The following is a 23920-nucleotide window of genomic DNA, read 5'->3' as shown; positions in this document are numbered from 1 at the left end:
TTACAGTTGAATAAAATACAGATATTTGTGTCGCACGATTTCAACAAAGACAAAGGCAGCGACGAAGCGCTGCATAAAACCGCACTGTCTTACTTCAAGCCACATTAGTCAATGTGAGCTACTTTCATATTTTTAAACTGCCAGCACATCATTATTCATAAACAAATACCCGGGCATTATAACTCAGGAACAGCATCCTTTTGTGGAAATCACCTTCCAGAGTAGAACACCGAGTGATAGTTTTCAGGAAGCTCAGGTTTTAAGGCTTAGTCGTGCAAAACGCTGACAGTTTGGTGGCTGTTTTCGGCAGCTGACTGCCAAGCTATCATGCTCATATGCTCATCAAAAGGCTTTCAGTAAATCATTAAATTCTACTGAGGTGGCCAAGCTAGAAGGCTTTCACGAATTAAAAAAAAAGAAAAGAAAAGGGAAGAAAAACACAAGCCCTTGAAGTAGAAGATGCCCAAGAAAAACTCTTCAATGACATCAAACGAACGAGTTTCCATAGCTGTTAAAGCACGAGAGCTGTGTCTATGGACAAAAATAAAGGGGGGCACTCGCGCTGCCCACTGCTCTATACCAACACAATTGGGTCACAGAAATAAGGAATTAATTACCATCCAAGAGTAAGGGTCCCATTCAACCCTGGCTGAGTTTTATTAAACGCCAATATAAATAACAAAACAACTCTTGTGGCTGCAGTATTTCTACACGGCAAAGGAAGGATTACGTTCAGGATTAACATCTTAAAGTCTATGAGACTTTCTGACTCAAGACTCTCTGCTAGTAATCGTATTTGTTTCCCGGCTCAGCGATTAGTGGCTCCGTCATTCACTTTCACATCACTTGGTGCGGGGAATCTCAGCTTTTAAAAAACTGTCACGATTAAAATCGAACCCTTTCTCGTTCTCAAATGTGTATGAACAGAATATCAACAACAAATGGCAAAAGAAGTTTCTGCGTCAGGTTTTTGTTTTGTTTCAGTTTCTAGGCGTGACTGGAGTAAGATCAAACATGATTCATTTCTTTGACGCCTTGTGTTTCTTCAGCTCGGAGTAATTCAATTCTTATTAAGCATCTTTCAAGAAGGCATGATATGACTCCAGCACCTGTCATGCAAAACTGGAAGAGTACAAATGCAGAAAAACTCCAGGATAGCTAGATGACTGCAAATGCACGAAATGTTAGTAGAATAATTAATATCGGCTCAAAGAAGAAACTTATGATAAAGTTCACTTTGAATGGAACGAACCCATTAAGCAAGTTTCTCAAGCCGCAAACACTCGAGATGTGTAAGTGACTGATCAGAACTTCATGTGCAGACATGACAGCATTAATGTTTGCAAGTGATGTGTCTATTAAGAGTCAAACTGGATAAAGAGATACACTTCTTGATTATATTATTCCAGGATTAGTTTCTCCATGAGCTTGTTCCATCCCCCACCGACAACACCCTCCCCCGCAACCCCAACCCTATAAATCTCCATGGTACTTCTGCATCGTAAAAAGCATAATGTCACTAAACTCGAGAAGACAAACACCTCTGTAGCAGGCATTACGATAAATCGCGGGTAACAAAGAAGTGGTAGCACATCTTGAAGTTGAAAGACATGAAGGAATGCTTTCCCCTGCAGCAAAGTGCCCCGATGAATCCAGCTATCCTGATCATATCCTAAAAAAGTTTTTCAGATCGGCCGAAAGACATCCGACATTCTGGAATAATATGGTTCAATGACACAGTTCTACTATTTGTTGGCCACGCATTGTGCGGTTTTACCCCAGAAACGAATCACTATTTTTCAGCCCGAGTTCACAGAATGTGGCCCTTTCACTCTGGGGATAACTCTTTGGCTCTGTGTTTGCAGTTTGGTCTCATCTTTTCACCTATACCGGACCGATTAATGCACGGTCACAACTGGCAGGGTCCGGGCGTAAAGTCTCGGTCTCTTCCCTGATCCCACGTTTCATAGCAACATCTTCCTCCACAGTTTTTGGGGCTTTTCATGTGTCCTTAGGGTTCAAGCTACTTACAGAATAAAGAATTTCTGTAGCTCTTAGTTTCTTAAGAGGACACACTGAATTTTTTGATGAGCTCAGACATTGTGTTTTTTAACCATTGAGCTTTCTATTTAATGTTCGTCTGTATGGTGTCTGCTGTAATAATTGGACATTAAAAGCTCAAGAGGAAAGATTTGTCCCTTTTATGACAGTTTATACTGCGAGCGTCCGTTGCATTCCCTAATCTTCTGCTGTCGTACGCTCTTCCTTCTGAGTTATCGTTGAACCGGGACGAATTTGAGCTTATCTGAATGCCGGGATTGTCAAAAAGCACAAATCATCGTCTCTTTTCCCAACGTTTATTAAAGCTAGGAAGCATTTCATTTTAAAATGTAGTCACAAATAACTTAAGTCACTCCCTTAACGTGTCAGTCATTGCTACAAGTGAACTAATTTCATATGATATTTCAAAAAACAAGGTGAGCATTACTTCTTTAAGAAGGTGTAAATTCCAAGTAATTTTTCAATATGCTTCCTGATATTGTTCTCCATGCTAGTTTTCACAAATTAAATATACAGAGGTTTGGTCGAGAATATGATTAATTTTCTGCTCCATTGATTATTATGCATGATTCTGTGCAATGAGACCGTGTGGAAGAAGCCTTCTCTGACGTTCCATTTGATTTCCATTCCCAATTGAAAATTAGAAATCCAGAGCAAAGAATGCTTGGGCTAGTAGTGGGGTTTTAAAGTTTATTTTGATGAATGGACTTGTGTACCATTAAGAAGAGCAATTATGTTGAAGCTGATCTAAACATGATGTTCAAAATTCACACACTGCACCACCTAGAACCATATACTCAAAAATCCCTTCGAAAACTATTACTCATTTTCAGGTAAGAGCGTTGTTGACGACAGGGCATTGCTTGCCTATTCTGAACTCTCCTAAGCAGTTTTGCAGTTCGTATGTTGAAATTGTTCTTACAATGGAGTTACCAGATTACGACCCAGGAGATGAAGGAATTGATAAATGGCCAAAATATAATAATGTTTAACTTCGAAGGACACCTGGACGTGATGGTCTTCCATTGGAACTGCTGATGTAGTTCTTCCAGGTGGCAGAGATAGCATGTTCGGAAGATTACAATGTTGGTTTTGATTCCTTCATGTTCATGCAAGTCTGTGGATACTTTCTGCTCAAAAGATATTTTATTTAATAATGTAAAATATTTTCAATAATATAAAATGTGTCTGGTGAAAATGTAGAAAACGCATTTGTTTATGAAATATTTAAGAGTGGTGTGGTTTCCAAGCTGCAAGATCATTTGTACCTTGGTTTAAAATTGTCAACAGTATACTCCAAATTCATATTAAATCTAGCAATCCAAACATTTCAATTATTTTGTATGTAAGACACAGGTGATTGAAGTAAATATCAACTGGTAATCAACTGTCCAGCAATAAATTAATATTTCAGATCTAATAAGTTTTTAAATCTCATTTGTGCTATCATTCTTTTGCATTGAATTTAAAATGTATATGCATTTACATATGTTATAATCAGGGGACACGATGGCCTAGTGGTATTATCACTGGGCCATTAATCCAGAGGCCCAGATAAGGTTCTAGGGACATGGGTTCAAATCCTATCAAGGCAGGTGATGGAATTTGAGTTCAATAAATATCTGGAATTAAGAATCTAATGATGACCATGAATCCATTGTCAATTGTCAGGGAAAAAAGAAACCCCATCTGGTTCACTTGTGTCCTTAGGGAAGGAAGCTGCCATCCTTACTGGGTCTGGCCTACATGTGACCCCCGACCCACAACAATGTGGTTGACTCTTAACAGCCCTCTAGGCAATTTGGGATGGGCAATAAGTGCTGCCTATTCAGCGATACCCTCATCCCATGAATGAATAAAGAAAAAAATACTGTTAATAACAGCTACAGAACTATATAGGAAAATGGCAAACCTGGTTATGTTCTTAATTAGGGCACAGAATGTAGGATCCTCTATTGACATAGCAATTAGTGTGGAAACAGTTGGTCATTATCAGCTTACACTGGTTTTTATTCCCCATCTGTATAGTGGCCCCAATCCGTGTGTATGCTTTCTTCGCATATCACTTTTAATCTCCTCTCCACAACCACCTAAGTTTCTGGGGTAAAACCGCACAATGCGTGGCCAACAAATAGTAGGACTGTGTCATTGAACCATATTATTCCAGAATGTCGGATGTCTTTCGGCCGATCTGAAAAACTTTTTTAGGATATGATCAGGATAGCTGGATTCATCCGGGGCACTTTGCTGCAGGGGAAAGCATTCCTTCATGTCTTTCAACTTCAAGATGTGCTACCACTTCTTTGTTACCCGCGATTTATCCAAGAATGGGTTTATCCATTCTTGGACTACGTGTTCCAAACCCACAACTCCTGCCATTAAGCGAAGCACATACATTGTAATACCATCATCTGCAAGTTTCTCTCCAAATCACCCAACATCCTGACTTGAAAATATATTGCCAGTCCTTCTTTGTTTCTGGATAAAAAAAATCCCAGAGCACCCTACCAAACAGCACTGTGGAGATACCTAAACCAAATGGACTGGTGTATTTCAAGAGGGCAGCTCGTCACTACTTTCTCCACAGCACTTAAAGATAGGCAGTAAATGCTGGACCAGTGTGCGAAGGTCATATCTACTTAGATGTTGACACTGTTTCTGCTTTACCTAACATTCTGCAACCTTACAACTTCTCTGTGTACTAAAATATCTTATCTCAATTAACCACAAATCAATCATTGGCAAAATTCTGTTTCAATATACTTCTGCTGACATTTTCTCTTCAACCTGTGTTAGAAATGCTATTGCACACCTCTGGAGCAAGTGGGACTTAATCTCAGGCTGCCTGGCTCAGAGGTACAGATGGTTTTACTGTGAAATAAAAGCTTTCTATGTGCTTCGTAATATGAAACACTCTTCTCAAATCATTCCAATTATCCTCTGATCTAATGAAAGCAATACAAATTTTAAACATTTTTCTTTGTATTCTATTCTATCAGGCAGCACACTGCTGAACTTTGGTTGTACCCTCCCCATTTCCTCAATTTACTTCCTGCACATGCAGTTCAAAATTGTACAATGAACTCATGGTTTTTTTCAATATAAATTTTACATAGCTTCATGACTGAACCTGCTCTGTTATAATGTATGCTTCTGTCCATAAGACTTACAGTCCATTTCCATTTTCTTGGCTTTTATTCATTCAAGGAGTTACTTTTTAATAATATATGCCAAGTCCCCAAATCTTAACGCTGTTCCACATAAATTAAATTCTCCGTTTCAATACATTTTAAAGAACCAAAGCCTTGCTGTTTTGCTCCATCATGTATCTCAAAACACTTTGCAGCTAATTAGGTAATTTTCAACGGTGCCCACTGTTATAATGTAGAAAATGCAATAACAAATTTGTACACAGCAAGGTCCCACAATCAGCAACACAATAATGACCACTTTGTTTTGTGATGTCGATTAAGAGATAAAAATTTCTGGGGCACCAAGAATAACTTTTGTGCTGTTCTTAGCAATTGTGCCATGAAAACTTTCACATTAACCTGATGGAGCCTTGGTTTAATATTACATCATAAACACAGTAAACAAACAAAATAATCTCTTTTGTTTTATTCATTCAGTAGATATGACCTTCGCACACTGGTCCAGCATTTACTGCCTATCTTTAAGTGCTGTGGAGAAAGTAGTGACGAGCTGCCCTCTTGAAATACACCAGTCCATTTGGTTTAGGTATCTCCACAGTGCTGTTTGGTAGGGTGCTCTGGGATTTTTTTTATCCAGAAACAAAGAAGGACTGGCAATATATTTTCAAGTCAGGATGTTGGGTGATTTGGAGAGAAACTTGCAGATGATGGTATTACAATGTATGTGCTTCGCTTAATGGCAGGAGTTGTGGGTTTGGAACACGTAGTCCAAGAATGGTGGGTGAATTTTTGCATCTTATGTATGGTACACACTGCTACTACTCAGTATCAGTGGTCGACGGAGTGAATGTTTTTAGATGTGGTACCAATGAACTGAGATGCTTTTTCCTAGATGATATCAAGCTTCTTGATTTTTGTTGGAGCTCTACTAATTCAGGCAAATGGGGAGTGTTCCATCACACTCCTGTCTTGTACCTTGTTCATAGTGGACGGACTTTGGGGAGGCAGAAGGTGAGTTTCTTGCTTAGTATTCCTAGCTTCCTGCTCTTGCAGCCATTGTGCTTACATGGCCAGTCCAATTGAGTTTCTGGTTGATGCAACCCTCAGAATATTGATAATGAGCATTCAGTGATGGAAAATCCATTGAATGCTGAGGGGCAATGATTGGGCTGTCTCTTACAGAGGTGTCATGGTGCGGTATTTATGTCATGCAGCGGTTACTTGTCAGCCCAAGCCTGAACATTATGCAGGTTGAGCTGTATATGAACATGGACTGTTTTAGTACCAGAAGTGTTGTACATGGTGTTAAAAGTTGCGCAATCATGAGCCAACATCCGCACTTCTGACCTGATACAGGAGGGAAGATCTCTGATGAAGCAGCTGAGGATGGATGGGCTGAGAACATTACCCCGAAGAACATCTGCAGTGATGTCCTGGAGTTGAGGTGACTGGCTGACAACAATCATAAGCATTTTTCTTCGTACTTGACATGACTCTAACCAAAAGAGTTTTCCACCAAATTCCCACTGACTTTAGATTTGCTAAGGCTCCTTGATATAACATTCAGTCAAATGCAACCATGATGTCAAGGGCAGTCATTGTCACTTCACCTCTAACGTCCACCTCATTGGTCCATGGGTTTGAATGAAGGCTGTAAGGTAGTCAGGAGCTGAGTGGACTTGACAGAATATAACTGAGTGTTAGTGGGCAAGTTATTGCCAACCAAGTGCTATTTAAAAACTGTATTGACTGCCCATTCCATCATTTTATTAATGACTGAAACTAAACTGATGGAGCAGTAATTGTTTAGGCTACAATTGTCTTTTTTTTGTGTGTGTGTGCAGGATATACCCGCTCATTGCTGGAATGTTGGTATGCTACAAACAACTTGGTTAGGGCTGCAGCCTCGGACATACCATGTGTCTCAGTCAAACACATCTGCAGCAAGTGTCACCAGCTGCACAAGCTTGAATTCCAGTTTTGGAACTTGAGCAGCAGCTTGAAACTGTTATGTATCCATGAGGGAGAGGAACAACATGTGGTGAAACATGCTGGCTAGCGGGAGTGGGTAACTATTAGGCAACAGTTCTGAGGAAGGGTCACTGGACCTTAAATGTTAACTCTGCTATTTCCTTCACAGATACTGCCAGACCTGCTTGGCTTTTCTACCAACTTTATGTTTGTTCCTGTTTTGCAGCATCTGCAGTTCTTTCAGTTTTTATTAAATGTCAGGCAACCCAAGATAACCAGAATGGTTGTGCAGGAGCCCCTGAGGCTAAAAAGTAATGTAACGCGGATTCGGGAGATCCAAAACAAAATCAGAAATTGCTGGAGAAACTCAGTGGCCTGGCAGCATTTGCAGGAAGAAAGCAGAGGGAATGTTTCGAGTCTGGTGACTCTTCATCGGATCTGAACTGCTTGCTAACCAATAGTCCGTTGTGGAAACTGGTGTGTGATAAGGTTCCTCATAGAACTGCAGCCAGTTCCATAGGAAGAAAGAGAAGGGTGGTACTACAAGCACAGTTTAGGGGATTCATCAGGACTTAAATGTTACTAATTTCTGGATTACTCCTGGTATCATGCAGTAATGTGTCTAAGTAAAGGTAAAATTACAATAGTCCCAGAGACCACTGGTGGTTTATTCTGAGAATTGACATGCCTCATGTAAGGGAAGAAATGGAGAAGGTGGGACTGTTATGGTAACACATGCAGTTGACATTATTCTGCATTGCAAACCAGCCACCCAGCCAACTGAACTAACCAACCCCCGGCCGTGGGCATTAGAACAGAACGTGTGGCTGGACAGATGGTGCAGGAGGGAGGGCTTTAGATTCCTGGGGCATTGGGACTATTTTTGGATGAGGTGGGCTGAACTGTACATGTTTGGATGAGTTATATCTGATCTGGAATGGGATCAATATCCTCTCAGGGAGGTTTGCTAATACTGTTGGGATGGACTTAAATTAGATTGGCAGGAGAGTGAGATGCTGACTAGTACTTCACTCAGGAGTGCCACTGAGATGGAATTAAAAGTTAAAATAGAAGTAAGTCTGTAAGGCAGAGGAAACATAGCCTAGGTAAGAAGGTTAAATGGAATCTGTTTTCATGCAAGGACCTGAAAAATAAGACAGTCAAGTTAATGGCGTGGGTAGGCAAATGGGAGAATGATATCATAGCTAAGACTGAAATTTAGCTGAAAGAATGCAAGGATTGGCAGTTCAACATTCCTGGTTATAGGATATTCAGATGAGATAGAGAGGGGGTAGAAGAAGAGGGGTGGAGTTGAAACTTTGATCAAGGAATCAATTATCACAGTGAGAAAGGAAAGTATCTTGGAAGGATCATAAAATGAATATGTGTAAAATACAAAGGAGGTAAACATATTGTTGGATGAGTACTACTGAGCCCCAAACAGTCAGGGAGAGATAAACAATCAAATACGCAATCAAGCTTCAGAGAAGTGTTAGGCAGCAGCAAAAGGTGATTTTAACTGGACAAATATTAAGTGGAACAGTTCATGTGTGCAACATAGGAGGGAACAAAATTCTTAAATTGCATCAAGGATAACATTTTTAGCCAGTACGTAAAAAGTCCAACCAGGGATGGGCAGTTACGAACCAAGTATTTGGAAGTGAGCCCAGGCAGTTGGATGGTGCATTAGCCAGGGGGCATTTTAGAGATAGTGACCATAACTCATATCATTTTACAGAAAAGGGTCAGAATGGGCCAGGAATAAAAGGTCTACACTGTGGAAAATCTAATTTACCAAGATAAATGACAACTTGGCCCAAATGGACAGGGGCAGCTGCTTACAGATACTCATGTATCAAAGCATCAACAAATATATTCTCATAAAGGCGAAAGGAGGAACAAGATCCTAACTGCTTGGTAATTAATTACAAATAAATAGATTCCAAACACAGGTAAACAGCTATCAACTGTTGACATACATATCTACTTTTTAAAACTCTAACGTTGCTATGCACACATACAGAGAAGGGGGTCTTGTAGGTAGATATTGAAAGGATATTTCCTATTGTGGGAAAATCTAGACCAAAACAACGTAGTTTAAAAATAACATATTGTCAATTTGAGACAGAGATGAGGAAACATTGCATTCTCTCTGAGTTCTGAGTTTTGGAACTCCCTTCAGTAAAACCAGTGGATGCAGAATCTTTGAATTTTTTAATGCAGTGGTAGATGAATTATTGACTACCAAAAGGATGCCAGATCATTGGAGTTATACAGAATGTAGAGTCGAGGCTAAAATCAGGATAGATCTTATTGAATGATGCAGCAGATTCAAATGGCTGAGTGGCTAACTATTACTTCTTGTTCTTAGAACTGGAGGACCCTGGGCATAAATGGACATAAGATTAGGATTAAAAAAAACAGAGAAGTGCATAGGAGATAGCAAAGGCCCAATGTGACAGAGTTCCTAGAGCAGTATGAACAATGGAGGGAAAAACTTAAAGAAGAAATTCGGAAAATAAATAGAAACCTCAGGTCAAATAAAGGAAGACAGAAGGTTTTGTTTTTAAAAATTGTTACAACTCACTAGGGGTGACACACCAGAAATCAAACCTTGCCTTCCTGAACACATCAAAAATGTTAATTTGTTAATCAAAATGTGCAGAGTGTCAAATATACCTGCCTGATAGATGTGGAGTAATAGAAAAGATGGACCAAATTTCTGTACTTAACAAATATTGATAAGTATTACAAATATGTAGATTCTAACCACAGGTAAACAACTGAATGGTTGGCATACAGCTCTGCTTGTTAAAACTCTAACCTTGCTACACACATGCAGGGAGAAAAAATTAATGATATGGATTGGGGGTTGGAAAGAAACAAATAACTAGTTGAGCAGTTCAATGGCACCAATCTTCAATCGATTCGATAGAGCATTCCTTTGTTTCCCAAGCCCTTCAATTCTTTGATCTTTCCCTTTAGATTAGCTCATTTTTTCACAGGAGGTACAGAATGATTGGTTCAAAAAGTATAAAGTTTCTTACTTATCAGTTAAAACCAACAGCTCACAGCAACTGATGAGAGAAAATAAACTTCAGACTATAGGAAAATTACTGGAGAGAAAGACACATCATCTCCACTTTCAGCACTCCCAAGGTTTTGACCAATGTCCTTCATGCCCACAAGCTGTTCAGCCACTTAGACACAAATTAGAAAGTTTTTATCAAGCCAATGGCCATTGACATCCACAATTGGTCATAATTCCAAAAAACAATCAGTTAGATTTTGCCAGCCAAATCTCACTTTCTTTGTATACCCTGGTACTGTACCATCTAATTCCACTTCTCTCCACTGCTTGCAAAGGAATAGCTTAAATACTAATTACAATAGACTTCAGTTACTTTTTAAAAGTGCAGCAATTCCTTCCTGATTGCACTTGCAGAGATGCAGAGGAGATTTATCAGGTTATTGCCTGGACTTAAGGGTTTGAGTTACAAGAAAAGGTTGGACACCCTGCTCCAAGGTTGTTTTCCTTGGAACCCAAAAGGTTGAGTGGTCGGAGCAAATGACTGCAGACGCTGGAATCTGTACTGAAAACAAAAGGTGCTGGAGATCACAATGGTTCAGGCAGCATCCATGGAGAGAAGGCAAGCTAACGTTTTGAGTCTAGATGATCCTTCATCAAAGCTGAAGGTTGAGTGGTGTTTAATGTTATGAGGGCATAGAAAGGATGCATGGGAAACACTTTTTCCATTATTAGGAGAGTCAACAACGAAGTGGCATAGATTTAAGGTAAAGGGTAGAAACCTCAGAGCTCTGTTGTTCCCAGAATCATCATAAAAATTAAAGATTTTACAAAAGTACACACAATTCCCCAATCTTTTAGAACCGAGTTGACTGGAAGTTTGGACCAGGTTTCTGTGCTTAGCAAGAATTACTACATGTTACAATCTTAGAATCCCAATAGTGTGGAAACAGGCCCTTTAGCCCAACAAATCCACACTGACTCTTGGAACATCCCACCCTGACCCATCCCCCTATAGCCAATGTAATCTACACATCCCTGAACACTACAAGCAATTTAGCATGGCCAATCCATCTAGCCTACACATCTTTGGACTCTGGGAAGAAACCAGAGCACCTGGAGAGAACCCATGCAGACATGGGGAGAATGTACAAACTCCACATAGACAGACGCCCAAGGCTGAGATTGAGCCTGGGTCTCTGGCACTTTGAGGCAGCAGTGCTAACCACCAAGCCACCATGCTACCCCCTACAGATAAATAGCTTATAACTACACATTAACAATCATGAATCTTCGACAGGTAAGTCTCCTAGTTCAAACTCTATCCCTCTTATAAATTTCCCTCTCTGCACAAACACACAGACAGACACAAAGAAAACATGGGTGTTATAGCTGGAGTGAAATTCTGGGAAGGCAGTTCAGTAGTCTCTGCCTGCAGGATTTGATGAGATGATCCGTTTGTAGAATAGAATGCTGTTTCTTGATTTTTCTTCTCTAAATAACTCATTTGTAGGTGGCACAGGATGGCTGGTTTACATATATAATGGTCTTTGACTCATCAGTTAAAAGTCATATTTTACAGCAAATGGAAAGGGGACACAAGACGATTAACATCAGGCTTGAGATGCTTTTTACTGCAGACCAAAAACAGCTTCTCTCCTCTCAGAGGTCTGATGGTTTCTTTCAAACATTGATACCAGCTAGCTGTTTAGCTGTCTAGGAAACAATTGTGCAGTTGTTGGCAGGCAGAAGACTTTAGTATTGCCTGCCAACTAAAGCAGGCCAATCGGTTACTTGTTGCTGGCCAGAGGTCCACAGCAGCATTTACAATAAGTGGTTAGGATGAAAGATTATAGGGGATAAGTAGGAATGTAGAATTAATGTTAAAATCAAATCAGAACTTATCGAACGACAGAGCAAGCTTAAGGGCCGAATGGCCTACTCATATTTCCTGTTAGCATCTTCATACTACGTTATTTCGTTTTTTTTTAAAAAAAGCTGCAATCCTTCAATAAGCCTTGGTTTTTAAAACAGTTCTTTTCCCATTTCACTCCCAGGGAACTGGAAATGGAATTAGTGTATTCGGATCTTTGTTGACCAGCATGGTCAGGATAGGCCGAATGACCTCTTCTGTAGTGTAAACGTCTGTGAGGCAAACCGTGGCATCTGCAGGCAAACTTGTTTCATTCTTGCATCCCAACGGGGCGAACCTAATTCCTGTTATGTTCGCAGTTAACTGCAATGTTTGACACCAATGCTCCAGTTGCAGTAAATTTGCAACCCTTCATCCCCTCAAAACAGGCGAATTAATAATTAATGCAATTTTTAAATCAACCTACGGATTGTTCGTAAAATTGTATTCAAATTCCGTTTTGTGGAATAAAATTGTTCAAAACCACAAAGGAGAAAATTAGATTGCATTGATTATGATGTACTGCCTGGAAAGACCATCCCTCTCCCCAAATCTGGTACTATTATTCTGTATTTCTTTTACAAAGGACCTGCTCCTCCTGCATGTAATTTTAGGCAAATATTCTTGCACTTCTTCCATTAAACAATGGAAATGTGGACGGGTCACAGTAGTTTTCATTCAGAGAAATTATCGCAAAATGTTTCCGGAAGTGTATCTTTTTCTGCTCAAAATGTACCAGAACGAAGCAAACTAGAAGCGTGTGTGGTAAATTTAAGAAGCGCTACGTTGGGAGTTGAAGAGTTGGATCTTGGCGGATTGATGACATACACTTCTCCTTTGTTTCATGGGGTGGCGAGTCTCTGGCAAGACCTACATTTGTTTCCTATCTCAAATGCCCTTCAGTGTTTGTTTAACTGCCAGAAATCAGATGGAGATGTCATTTTGCAGCAATCAATAATTTTGGCTGTATTGTGTCGTTCTCAATTCGGTCGGTTTGCACCGAATAGTCAGAACTACACTATTTCACATATTTTCCAGTGACCTTTAATTATTATGTTTTCAGTGACTGGGAGGTATTTTAATTGAGATTCTTTCGTTGATAAGTAATTCCTCCTCTTGCAGTTCTGAAGAAGTCGTATCAAACTCGAAACATTATTCAGTTTCTTCTTCCGTAAGTGTGGTCAGACCTACTGAGTTTCTCCAGCATTTCCTGCTTGTATTTCAGATCTCCAGCGGCTGCAGCGCTTTGGTTTTGTTTTATTTTTCTTGTTGATCGTGTTGAGTTTTTTTTTCTATCTCAGTGTTTTGATGCTTAATATTGAGCGTTTTTACTATCCCATACCATATCAGTAGGCTCACACTGTAATAACCCAGCTTCTCTCCAGTGTACAGTGTTTATCCTTAGACCAGAACCCCAGAACTTTTTTTTTCACTCTCGCTCAAAACCGTACTCACTGGCTGCTTGCATCTCTGCTTCATCGCAAGTTATTTTTCTTTGAATCATTTACTCAGTCGCATTATTTGTCCTTAGGACCTCTCCAATTATCTTTAGCACGAAAGTATCTTTCCACTGTTTCACATATTCTTGAAGTTTTTTTGCATCTCTCACTTAAACTACGTATCTCAAACTTACTTTTTAGCTGCCAAACTCTGGACTTTTTATTATCAATTTCTCCGGATGAGTCATTTTTCTCAATCTGTACTACTGTATCCCTATACTTTTTCATCACCTCTTCTTGTGCCAACGTTGCGTTAACGCGTGTTTTTTTTTTGAACTCTGGAATCAATTGAAAATAACATGTTTTCATCACTGCATTGGAAGTGGGTGGTTTCATGCTTTGCATCATGAAGGCTGTAGCTTAACTCTGGCCAATTTGAGTTTGACGCAAACCAGGAAGCGTTCCTGTGTCTCTAAATGATACTTTTTTTTACCGGACATGTCCCGCCCCCTAGTAAGGGCAGCACACTTGCCAACTGACTCCCAATCCAATTATTAAATCGCTGTTGAGTTGTCGTCTATTCAGATCACGACCTTCTTCAACATTCACAGTAAAACAGGGGCCAGCTGCATCATGTCAAAGTTCCTGTTCTGAGTTGGTCCATTAAGCCAGCAACTGCTTTCAGGGTGCAAAGCCTTCAACGTAGAAGAGGTAATACTCTGCGGTCTATTTGAACACCGAGAACTCAAATGCATACCAGCGTTAGGTTCCTGTAAATAAAACAACTTTACATTAATTTCTCGATTCTTCCTCCATTTACATCTTTTCGTTTGTCTCCACCTTTACAACACTAAACTGTGTATGTTTTCATCTCTGCCTCTGGTCAGTTTCTATTTGTCGCCGTCTTTTTCAGTCCTTTTTACCATTTCTATTTCTTACATTTATCGCTTTTTAGATTTCCCTGTCTAGATCCTTCTTCACATTCACATTGCTAGCTCATGTGTTACCTTTACCTCTATTTCGTCCCGTTCCCTTCAATTACGTTTTCTTACTTACAAAGATTCAATGCTAATTTTTTCATCATTTATCCACGTGCTTATTAGTAACATTGGACAATGAGTCAGGAAGTCCAAGATCCTTTCAAAGACTTAGACCATAAGACCATAAGACATAGGAGTGGAAGTAAGGCCATTCGGTCCATCGAGTCCACTCCGCCATTTAATCATGGCTGTTGGGCATTTCAACTCCACTTCTCTGCACTCTCCCCGTAGCCCTTGATTCCTCGTGAGATCAAGAATTTATCCATCTCCGCCTTGAAGACATTTAACGTCCCGGCCTCCTCTGCACTCCGTAAAGCACATTAAACTACTTGAGCATATTATCTAGACTGATATTCCAATCCATTGCTGAGAGTACTGAACTGCTGGCAGTACTATATTTTGGATGAGATCATAAATGAAAGCACCCTCTGCCCTATCAGCTGGACACAAAAATTCCAACCATAATATTCGAAGAAAAGCAGGTCAATATAATCCCAATATTATCAATCGTCAACTAAAAACAGATGGCCTGGTGATCATTATTTCAATGGGTTTGCTGAGCACAAATTGGCTGCTGTGCTTCCTAAATTGTAACAGCAACTCCGCTTCGATAATACTTCAGCTAATTTTAATGTCCGTAGTTGGACATCCAGAGGTTGTGAGGTGTTTTGTACTTTTTCTTTCGCTTTCAGTCTTTCTATCCCCTGTATCTATATTAGCCCTGTTACACCGTGGCCTTACATCTACGTTCATATGTATATCTCCCTCTGTATCAGTCGATATTTTATCATGTGCTATTTCTATTAATATTTCTATCCTCTGTTAGCATCCATGCATTCTTCTACGTTTTAAGATCACTTTCTGTTATCAATCTTCGCATTGTTTAACAATTTCGCTGCCGCTGCTTTATATTACTTCTTTATATTTTCTATTCTAATTACAGCTCTTCGAGACTTTATCTTGATATTACTTTTGCATCTCTATATCCGTGTTTTCATTAGTTCTTAACTATCTCATGCTATGTTCATAACATTATCTTTTCGAACTAAATTCATTTCAGCGCACGTCTAAGGTTTCCCTTCTCTTCATTTAATCTCTGTCTAGAATTCCAAATATGCCGCTATCTGTAGAACCTCTATTTTTCTATCATTTCTCTGGATAAGCACCTGTTTTCTTCCCGGTAACGATTTTTTTTTCTGAATATCACCTTCTCCGTACAGAATTTGCCTCTCAACCAACTTCAGTTCTTTCCCGCCACGACTCTTCTCATTTTTTATCAATGTCTTTCTCTATATTCTCTCTCTCACTTCTCTCGTTTCTCTGCTCATCTGATTCTTCTAAAGCCTGCCCCAATTCTATCTCAGTGAATCCAGTTTTGCTTGGCTGCATTTGTTCCCAACTCTCCCCGGCTGGCTCTCGGCGGCTGGTTTTAAGTTCATTCTCACTCCATGTGTACAACCCACCCCTTGCTGAAACTTCACAGTGTCTCTCTGTCTGCACACACTACACCAGTCGCACTGCTCCCCTCCCCTCCCCATCGCTCTAATGACTCCTCTCTCTATCTTTGCTGAATGGAGGCCGGCTCCCGTGCGCGTGGCTGTCGACGGCCGGCTCGCTCTGATTGGCTGGGGGGACCTCGCGCATTAATGAGCGGCACGTTCCGGCCGCCGCCAGGTTCGGAGCTCGAGCCCAGAGACAATGGAGGGGACTCAGAAAAGGGGAGGGAGCGAATCCTCCGGAGGATGAGAATGGGGGCTCGCGCGGCGAGTGGCAACACCTCCCCGCCTTACCACGACATCAGCGGGCCCGCTGCCGCCCCTCCCCCTCCACAGGCCGCTCTGATTGTCTCCCGAGCCTATATAAAGCGCGGGGAGACAGGCGTGTGCCAAACACACTGCCGCTTAACCACGAGCTCGCTCGAGGAGAGCTGATAGCCGCACCAGGTCGCGTGCCAGTCAGCTGGTGCACAAGATCATACTTCTTGCAACTTCATCTCTATATTATAGAAGAAAACGCCCTTAGGCAAGCCCAATAGAAACAGAGAGAAATAGGACAAGTGTTTCCGCCGGAGCGTTTGAGAAAAGGGAAACAATTACTTGGCAAAGCATTTGAGCCAGAGAATTAGCACTTTTGATCCATTATTCTGAAAGTAAGTTCCGCTGGCATTATTTGCCATTTGTCCACTTTATTACTTATGGAGTAGACTTGCACCCACCAGCCCTCTCTTTAATTCTCTTGTATTTTTCTCTGTTGTTTTATTTTTGCACAGCATGGCTCCCCAGTCCGTTCGGTGTCCTTACAAAGAGCAGGGCAGCGGCAAGTACTTCCAGTGCCCGGCTGCAGCATCCACACTCAGCCCGGACGACCTGTCCATCCCTTCGGAGGGGGAGATGGATGAGGAGAGCCTCCTGGAGCCGTCGGTCGCCAGAAGTGAGTGCAAGCGGCGTCCCAGGGGCCGGGGCAAACCCAGGAGCCCGAAGGTGGTGCAGAAGATCAAGAAAAGCCGGCGCATCAAGGCCAACAACCGGGAGAGAAACAGGATGCACAACCTGAACGGCGCCCTGGACGCCCTGCGGGAGGTGCTGCCCGCCTTCCCGGAGGATGCCAAGCTGACCAAAATCGAAACTCTTCGCTTTGCTCACAATTACATCTGGGCACTGACCGAGGCTCTGCGACTGGCCGATCCTCTCGGTGGTCCCGGAGACTCCTGCTACGAGGGAGCCGAGCAGCAGTATCTAGACTCTGGGCTGAGCAGCCCCAGCCCCGGCGCTTCAGGCAGCTCCTGGACCAGCTTCAGCTCGCCTTCCTCTTCTTCCTACACCTGCACTTTATCCCCGGGCAGCCCTGCACCATCGGAAGACGCGTACTTCGGGCAGTCCGAGAGCATCTATGCACCTCCGAAACAGCAGTCTGACTTTTTGCAAAACTCTTCCCCTTTCCATGAATTTATTTGAACCCCTCACCAGCTCAATATTGCGTCTCTTTTGTATACGATTATAAATTCTCTTTATACTGAAACGAGTGTACCTACTATCTGGGGGAAAAATTGGACCTATTCTGTTTACATTTCTTACTAGATATATAGGATTGAGATTTGTAATGTATTTTTCAAGCAAATGTATTTTTCAGACGGATTCACACGAACTGTTAATGTTCAATGTTTTAAACTTGGCATCTGTCTGTCTTCCCAGAGAGAAGCTCTGTTGAAGGCTGTGGGAATTTGAACTGTCAAACCAAACTTTGCTCAGTGCACTTTGTCCATTTTCCCAGGTTCTCCACAATGCCTTTTGTTCTCTGATTTCTTCTCCCTTCCTCCCCCTTTGGTCCTCTTTTATCATTTCAAGAATAAGGCCGATTTTACCAGCTGTCTAATATGATTTACGGAAAAAGATGTTGTGGTACGGAGCGAGGTTAGAAGTCATTGCATAATTTGTAGACTTTTTAAATGAATGAAAACGAGCGTGTAAATTTAGGTTGAGTGCTTTATCAAAGGCAGAGAGAGTGAGAGAGAAGGAGAACACAAGGAGGAAGGCCTCATGCATTATTTATCTCGACCTCCGGGGATGAAGAATTGCCTTTTTTTTCCACGACCGAAAAAAATCAGCCGAATAAAACGAACTGACACGGAGCATTAACGCGATCATCTACACATGTGTTCACTTTTATTTATTATAAAAGGAAGATTTCATGCACAAAATGTATATTTTGTATATTTCAGAAGTTTATTGTTGCTATGTATTCGCCTGCAAATCAAATGGAAAGCGTTTTCAATTCGTCTTTTCAATAATAAAAAAAGTTTAACTTTCATATAAATAAGCTGGCAAGTGCGTGGCTCATTGATCAGTGTGAAAAAGAGCAGCTGTACATTCAGGTAACACAAACTAGTTGCTATTAGATTATAAAACGTCAGAACATGCATTTCATTTAGCGAAGCTATTCACTAAAATATGAGACATGGAAAACGGCAGTGTGACAATGACTACAAAACAGGATACATAAAACTACCGCCTCTTGTCATCTGTTCTTTTGTTAACAGATCACGCCAAAGTGGGGGGATATGTTGCACTGAAAGTAAAAGCCACCGTTCCTAAATGCTTTAAAAATCACGTGAAAGAAATTCATGTGGATTCGTCTTCAAAGAAATCGAGAGGAACTGTGAAAACGTTCGTTTAATGCATGAACTGAGCGCAGACTGTCTCTCGCACAATTCAAATTTCACTTCCAGAGCACGATACAAACTTTTGCAAATTACTTGGTGAAAATCCTATTGAATACGTACGGCGTCTGTAAAATCGAATCGCACATATTCACACTTCAAAAACTTTGATTCGACACAAGGAGACTAGCAGTTTCCACGCATAAACCAGACCAAAGCGCACCAATAGAAAAACAATACTAATTTTAAAGAAAAGGAGATTGTTGGCACGATATCTTTGAAAGAAAAGACAATATAGAAGCCATTTGCACGCCAGTATTTTTCTTCGAAGCACGCATGAGTTGCAATTTGCAGCATGCAGTTGAATATGGATCATCTGCAACTCCAGATCTTCCTTGTTAATTGTCACGTTCTGTTTGGATGTGAACCCTTCTCTCTTTGGCTCTGATCTATAGGGCTGGTCACTAGATTATGGATGATCGCCCTGCGTTTGCACGTGTCTGCAGATTCCCAAGAGGGAAACGTCTCATTATTATCTGGTATCAATCTTCCTCTGCAGAGTGGATGAACGCGACAGCAACAGATCACGAGAGTTCAGCGTATTATGTTCGCCAAAACCTCGGGAGTTCAAAGCAAGTCGCATCTGCATCTCTGGAAAGCCGTTTAAACTGTTCGGAGAATTAGAGTGGGCCATTATTGAACTCGAATTAAGGAGGGAGACGACAGAGAAATTCAGCTGAAATATAAAGGACATAACGAGAATATCGAACAGATGGCATTACCACATTACAAGCTTGATTTTAATTTCAAGTTATAGAAATTGTCCTTAAATCGAATGACGGATTAACTAGAACGATAGAATCAAGATTTAACCATCATGTGGTTTTCTAATATCCAAGCACTGTTTGATTGCAATAAACATTTCAGGCGGACTGTTTAATCCTGTAGCGCCAGGACTTCATGAGGCTGAAGTAAAAGTTACGAAATTATTAAAATAAGCGCCAAAGATTTTAAGATTTCAGACTTACTTTACCGGGTTTAAATAAACTCCTTTCTTACAATAAAAGCTCTTGTCTAATTCTCTGTTGGTCCAGGCTACCAGGCCAAGAACAAAAAGTGGCGACAATTACTCAGTAGTAGCAACATCACTCACTCAAAAATCTTTACTGAATGCATAGTCTTCACCTTAGATTTATTAGATCTAATAACCTCGCTTCTCCGTAATGAGGTAATTATACTAGGATGCTAAATGAATGCCAATGTAAATAAACACTGCCAGCCCTTACATGTAATAACCTAATGTGCATATTCATTATCTTTAACATCTTCACTTTTACTTGTTACAAACAATCGACTAATCATCACATTGAGAATGCCAACATATTCCTATTTAATTGCATCCGCCTTATTTCTGATAAAGAATTGACATGAACAGTGCCCGGACAGATTTCGACGACAGTAAGGGACGTTTGTCAACAGCCTTGGAGAAATATATAACTTGTACAAGCTGGTAATTCATCCTAAAATGAACTTCTTCCTGCAAAGTCCACATCTATCGCCAGTGGACTTGAAGTTTTTCAAGCACAGAAATAGTGGCACCCAAGCAGATATACACAAACGTTACATGTGCCCACAGAACAAAAACAATTAAGTGTATTTTGGAGAAGGACCAGTTTGCAGCCTTATTATTTTAGAGTAGATCCAAAGGTCTCCCAGCCCATTTTGTTGAAAACGATTTCAGTCACGGAGCGTAAAAGAAAGTGGGTAAAAACTGAGTAGTAAGGTAAAAAGTGTGAAAAGAAGAATTAGCAAATTAGGCTACGGAAATAAAACGTAAAGTATCCAGCCTTGGGCTAGATAGGCTGATGCATTGTTTTGCAGCTTGGCAGGAGGTTTATTATGAGCCAAATAATTCCCCAAAAGGTTTTGCATAATCACTTCTTTGATGTGACTTGAGTGTCAAAAATCAGCCATTACCCCGGAGTGTAAAAAAAGTACCAAAGCTTTTACAAAATTGACAGTGTGTGGCAAACGTCATAAATAGATTTAAGCCACGGCTTTCCAAAGTCCCTTTAATGATTAAACATAAAGAAAGACAAAAGATAGCTCTCTTAGTCTCCCAATCAATACACAATGCGGCCATTTTCACTTCCTCATGTGTAGAGAGCTATATCATTTATCCTTTTGTTTATCAGAGCCCACTCTTTGTTCAAGTACATCCTGAAATAATTACGGATTTTTGTTTTCGGTATAGATCACATTTTTCCTTCCCAGGCAAGGGCTTTTTTCATATATAGCCAATAACTATAGTGGGCAAACAGAAGGGGGAGAGATCGATGCTCTGAAAATGCGAAGAATATGCTGATACAATAAGTATTGTTCTATCGATAATTGTCAGCAAGTATATTTCTACATGATGTGACCATTAATTTAAACGGCAACTAATTAAGAAAAATACTCAGACATAATACGGTGATCTTCAATTTCGGCCGTTGTACAAATTTCAAACATACATGAAAATTCTTCAGTACAATTGGAGATACTGTCACCTGACACGAGAGCACACCCGAGAATTATAATGACTAAATGTAAACAATTCATAAACCGTTAGCACAGAAAGATAGCTAAAAACAGTTTAAAGAATGGAAAAAAGGGACAAGACGGGAGAGTGGAAAATGTTCAGATGCGTTTTGGGAATAGTGAATTTGTGGATTTCTTTAAAAGGGGAAAGGGATTTGGAATGGGAGAGACCTTTAAAGAGGGAGATAGGGCTGGGGAATTGGAAGAACACTAAGGTCAAAATTTGTCTGGTGTTTCCCTGCTTATATACGCACGGGAGAGAGACAAACATTTCAAACACTGAGAGCTGAATCTTGTGTTGTTTTTGCCGAGGTGTCAATTTCGTTGAGTTTCATCGATGAGTTTTCTCCGCGAGGCCTAGCAAGTTTTACGATATCGTTGTCCCAAGCTCACTTCAATAACTACCTAAGCCCCCTACCCCAGTCCCCATCCCCACCCCTCACGTCTGATGCTAGTTCATTTATACCACTTCCCACTGCTTGGAAATCCCAAAACAGACCAACATCCCTGGTAACCTCGCCATCTTTAAAGGGCTGCTGCACAAGCCCTGTCAGGCTGGAACTGTCCTAAACAGTTTGTGACATTTGCTCCAGACATGACAGATAGTGGAAACTTGTTTCCTGCTTTGTGAACAGACACGCAGTTGTCCTGGTGGACTGGGAAGTGCAGAGAAGAGATTTCCTCTTCCCACTGAACAAGCAGAGGAGGCCACACCATCACACCATGCTACTGCTGCACTCACCTCTTACCAATTCCCCCACTCACTCTCTCTCCCACCTCAGACCCCAGCCTCCTAACTCTGTATGGTTCCTGTACTGCCTGCTCACTTGTTTGGTAGATTGCATTCGTTCCTTCAGCAGCACCAGCACTAACAATTGCGCCACTCACTTTCATGTCAGTCAAACTCCCATCTCTTCACTTCAACAGAAAACAGCTCACAATTGGGCAGAAAGAGCCAAGGCAGGTAATGGCTGTCCAATATTCAGCCCCAGTGAGGAGAGGATCCTGACACTGATCACTCCGAATAGCTGACTAAATTTGCCCAAGACTCTGGGCTGACGTTGGAGGCTGCCCTAGACTTACCATACCAGGACCACTTTAGTGAAGGCCACTTCTGTTGATTTGATTGAGGGTTAATGACAACAATGCTAAGGTTCCTGGGTTTGTGCATGCCCTAAACAGCAAGGCAAATCAGAGGAACTGTAGCTTTGGTTGTGGGAAGGGCCAATATGCAAATAGGCAAGGTCAGGTATGACAAAGCAAGGCAAGGATGCTGTGAGCTTCCTGGTTGCTCCAAGGTGAGTGAACACTAAGAGAGCAAGTGAGCAGCCCAGAGAAGCGGCATAGGCCAACCTTTGATCTGGGTGCCAGCTCCTGTATGCAAAGTCTTTGTAGCAGCATTTCAATTTTAGCTGCTAGTGTCTTCTAAGTGGCTCAGAGAGGTGACATGAAGGTGCTGAGCAGCTAGCAGGTGTTAAATTCTGCCTCTAAGCAGCATAGAACATACCCTGAAACATTGTTGCTGGGTGTCCAAGATGATGGTCCAGAGGAGAGGTACCCATTTTGAATTTCATGTCAGGAATTGTCATATTTCATTTTCTCAAAGTGAGTAGTAGGATAGAAAGCTGCATATTAATAAGGCAACAAGGTGTAGAGCTGGAAGAACACAGCAGGCCAAGCAACATCAGAAGAGCAGGAAAGCTGACATTTCAGGCCTAGACCATTCCTCAGAAAATTTCTCAAGAAGGGTCTAGATCTGAAACATCAACTTCCCTGCTCCTGTGATGCTGCTTGGCCTGCTGTGTTCATCCAGATTTACACCTTGTTATCTCAGATTCTCCTGCATCCGCAGTTCCTACTATCTCTGATATTACTAAGGCAAGATTTCCAATTAAATGAGGCCAATATACAAACAATAATCCCCCTTAATAGGTATCTCGCTGCTGCCAAGTGAGAATTTGGTATCATATCTGGAACTTAATTGAAAAACACTGCTCGTTGCTCCTGACATCTAGAAAGGCCTTGGTGGGCTTCTTTTGCGATTTATCCAGATTTCTTGTTATAGTCTACATCATTCAGGGCCCTGTAAGATTCCACACAGTTGTTTATTAATCAATTGAGTGTGTGGAAGAGAGGAGTTTGACGACTGTCTGAGCTGCAGAAAGTAGCAAGTATAGTATTTGCAACATAGAATCTGTAGAATTCAATAGTTGTTATTAAGTTTGAATGATCAAAGAAAGTATTTGAATACCTTATGAATATTGTAGGTATTGTTTATATCTGAAAGCACTTCTACTAGTAAAGTGGCAGGCAAGGATACTGAAGAGTAACCCAAACAGTGGAAGCTGCATGTGGGAAAACATGACTGGAGGATATTGCTGAGATGGGCTGAGAAAATACTTTGGAGTGAAGATGAGCATAATGGAGTTGCAAATCCTAACAAACAAGTTAATTGCTGTGCATAAATAGAAACATATCAGGCAATATTCACGCTTAGGAAGAAATAATTCCCAATTACTAGTCTTTCTCGGTAATGGACAGATAAAATTAAAGGACAGATAAAATTAATGGACAGATAGAA

The 23920-nt window shown here is 41.0% G+C and overlaps 1 protein-coding gene across 1 annotated transcript; it reads left to right on the top strand.

Moving 5' to 3' along the window:
• Positions 1–16515: 16515 nt before the first annotated feature.
• LOC125458094 (neurogenin-1-like) lies at positions 16516–18295 on the top strand. Its single transcript, XM_048542989.2, has 2 exons — positions 16516–16752; positions 16873–18295. The coding sequence occupies exon 2, from the start codon at positions 16874–16876 to the stop codon at positions 17555–17557; it is 684 nt and encodes a 227-aa protein (XP_048398946.1). The 5' UTR covers positions 16516–16752; position 16873; the 3' UTR covers positions 17558–18295.
• The last annotated feature ends 5625 nt before the right edge of the window (positions 18296–23920 follow it).

The sequence above is a fragment of the Stegostoma tigrinum genome, chromosome 1, assembly GCF_030684315.1.
Source record: "Stegostoma tigrinum isolate sSteTig4 chromosome 1, sSteTig4.hap1, whole genome shotgun sequence".
Classification (NCBI taxonomy): Eukaryota; Metazoa; Chordata; class Chondrichthyes; order Orectolobiformes; family Stegostomatidae; genus Stegostoma; species Stegostoma tigrinum.
The sequence above is the reverse complement of the archived record's forward strand: the minus strand, read 5'-3'. Positions and strand labels throughout refer to the sequence as shown.

Coding starts and splice junctions, on each gene's coding strand:
- LOC125458094 (XM_048542989.2), top strand. CDS start 16,874: ATGGCTCCCCAGTCCGTTCGGTGTCCTTACAAAGAGCAGGGCAGCGGC.